Source organism: Merops nubicus, unplaced genomic scaffold (assembly GCF_000691845.1).
Source record: "Merops nubicus isolate BGI_N331 unplaced genomic scaffold, ASM69184v1 scaffold37752, whole genome shotgun sequence".
Lineage (NCBI taxonomy): Eukaryota > Metazoa > Chordata > Aves > Coraciiformes > Meropidae > Merops > Merops nubicus.
This window is the reverse complement of record NW_008596250.1, coordinates 4,309-7,048: the sequence shown is the minus strand read 5'-3', so window position 1 is coordinate 7,048 and position 2,740 is coordinate 4,309. Positions and strand designations below refer to the sequence as shown.

The 2,740-nt window shown below is 47.3% G+C and overlaps 1 protein-coding gene across 1 annotated transcript in view; it reads right to left on the bottom strand.

Annotated features, from left to right (window-relative positions):
* Positions 1-388: 388 nt before the first annotated feature.
* Positions 389-2,740, bottom strand: part of ABCF2 (ATP-binding cassette, sub-family F (GCN20), member 2) — a gene marked incomplete at both ends in the record, with an annotated part of 5,524 nt that continues 3,172 nt past the window's right edge. The window contains 7 exons of the mRNA XM_008936333.1: positions 389-517; positions 971-1,033; positions 1,293-1,403; positions 1,637-1,726; positions 2,215-2,334; positions 2,437-2,532; positions 2,618-2,720. Of these exons, the coding sequence (XP_008934581.1) occupies positions 389-517; positions 971-1,033; positions 1,293-1,403; positions 1,637-1,726; positions 2,215-2,334; positions 2,437-2,532; positions 2,618-2,720 (712 nt within the window). The remainder of the gene's footprint in view (positions 518-970; positions 1,034-1,292; positions 1,404-1,636; positions 1,727-2,214; positions 2,335-2,436; positions 2,533-2,617; positions 2,721-2,740) is intronic.

Here is a 2,740-nt window from a genome sequence, read left to right as displayed (position 1 = left end):
TACCCTCGTTTGAGCCAAGTGGTCCCCACTCTCAGCTGAGAATGTGTTCTAGCATTTCTGCCTGGTATTCCCCTCAGAAACAGGAGGTAAACAAACTAGTTCAAGTTACAATTAAAATATGCTCAGGTCTAGCACTATGGCACAACTTGTCTTCTCTTCACCTGGATTCTGAGGAGAATTCCAACTCACGTGTTGCTGCAATGCAAAGAAAGTTCCTATGAGCCACGAGTTATTTTCCTCTCCAATTTCAAAGGCAGACATGCATTCTGATGCTGTGGTATGCCATGCTGCATACTGCATCACAGTCAGACATCAGTAGAGCAACAGAAACTGCAGCAGCTCCCTTTACCTCATGAGCACAGAGGAGACCTTAACAGCTCATACTCACCTGCTGCTTCCCTGTCAGACCATATCTGCCAATGATTTTTCTCATCTCCTCCTTCTCCTTGATCTCTGGGTAGCATTTCAGCATGTACTCCAATGGTGAGAGGTCTAAGTCCAACTGCTCTTGCAAGTGCTGACATAGAAAAAAAAGACTGTGAGTATCTTCAGAAGGCTGTGCAAGCCACCCACTTCATGGCCAAAAGTACTTCCTCTGAGTACCCCTCTGGTACCAGCTGCACAACAGAACATCAGAGCCAAGAACCCCACTCAGAAAAGTCACCATGGTGAACTGTTAGGGAAGGAAGCTCCATTTCAGGAGCAGCTGTGCTGCTTCAGAAAAGCAGGCTTGTCCACCAACAAGCACAAGGCAAATCACCTCTCCCATAAAGGGTGAGAGGCTGAACAGAAAGGACCATAAGCCTCTTTCCAGGGTAAGAACCTTTGCTAGAGCCCTTTGCCCATCTCTAGGCACAGAAGGGCAGCAATGGCAGGGCCCTTAGAAGCCAAAATAGAGGGGGAAGATTCCTCCTTCCAGACAGCTTTCTCCTCAGGATTTCATGCCCCACGTGGCTGCTGCAGGGAGTACCTGGTGGTATCTACCGATCTTCACGTGCGAGTGCTTGCGAATCATCCCATCTGTGGGCAGCAGCTGGAAAGGGAAGATAAAAGCATTTCACCAGGAAATCCCTCCCTTTGCTGTATGCCTGAAATACAGAACCCAGCCATCTCTGCTCTGGCACAGAGGAGGCAGCCAGAACAGACAATGTCAGAGAAAAAGCCCTATGCTGCACCAGTATTTTAGGATTTCCAAGGCCTGACTAGGGTACTCTGGCACATACTTGCAGCTTTGTTGAAGAGTACCCCAAGAATTCAGGTCCAGACCAGGGCAGACAATGTAGGTAGCATACCTCTCCTGTAAGCAGTTTCAGCAGTGTTGACTTCCCAGCTCCATTGGGTCCAACAAGAGCTACACGAGTATCCAAGTCAATCCCAAACTCCAGGTTATTATAGATCCATGGCTGTAAATCAGAAAAATCATGACACATATTATGCCTTTCTACAACTACCCAGAACCTCCATGCTGCACCTGTAATGCTCTGCAGACTCAGCATTAACCCTGCCAAGAAGTTTGATCCACTCGTCACATGCTGCAGCCTGATCAGAAGCTTGTCCAAAAGCCTCACGCTGCCCAACAAGGCAGGGATAGATACAAGTAATCTCCATACAGCCCATGCACACTCCCCACACTCACCCCATCCTTGGTGTACTTGAAGCTGACATTCTGCACCATGATGACAGGAGGGGGGATTTTCCCACATGGCGGGAAATAGAATGACAGGGTCTGTTAACACAGAACATCTTGTTAGACACCTGTAGGCCAAGGCACCAGACTGTGACTTTTTGTGAGCTACTCTAGCAACTTACTCAGATTTATTCTGATGAGTTGCCTGCAGGCTTAGGAGCAGGCTAATGAGGCCCTGTTTCTTTCCTTGAAGCAAATGTGGGCTTATACTTTTCGAACAAGTAGGAGTTGCTCTGACCATCCCCCCCCCCAAATCTTCTCCAACCCTTAGACATTCATTTCTGATTTCTGTCTTTGATATGACACATCCCCCTCTTTCCCCTAGTAAATTACTCCTCCTTTTTCCACTCTTCAGCATTGCACTATCTTTGGTACAGCTGACCTTGGCCTCAGGAAGGCTGTACCCTTTTTGCTCCCAGATGTGTCAGCCATTCCTTTTTTTTTTGCTGTCAGCTAAAGACCATTCTACTTATCTAGAACATGTGTCTGATACTGAACTCTAGATGCAATCTCATGTCTGATCCTACCTTATCATTCACAACTCTCTCTGTCAAGCCAGAAGCCATCATTTTTTGAAGGGTCTTCTCCTTGCTCTGAGCTTGCCTGGCCAGCTTTGCACTACCGTGACCAAATCGTGCAATGTAATTCTGCAACAAAACACAGTCAGCCGAAAGCCACAATGACAAGGCTGAGGTGCAGGGATGCCCACCTGCATGGGTAGAAGGATGTTCATGCAGCTAGGCAGATACCTTCATATGGGCAATCTGATCTTGCTCCCAGTGGAATCGCTTCATTTGATTTTCTTCTAGTTCCAAGCGAGTCTTTACGTATTGATCATAATTTCCCTAGAAAGAGACCGTAAAGCATCAGACGTGCCCCAGAGAAGAGCTCCTCTGTTTTTGCTGGTTGTGCAGGGCAGCATTTACTCACTGTGTAGTACTTCAGTTTGCGGTTGTGCATGTGGATTATGTTGGTGCAGACACCATTCAAGAAGTCCTGGGAGTGGGATATCAGCACAAGGATCCGCTTGAATCTGTGACACCACATAAGTTA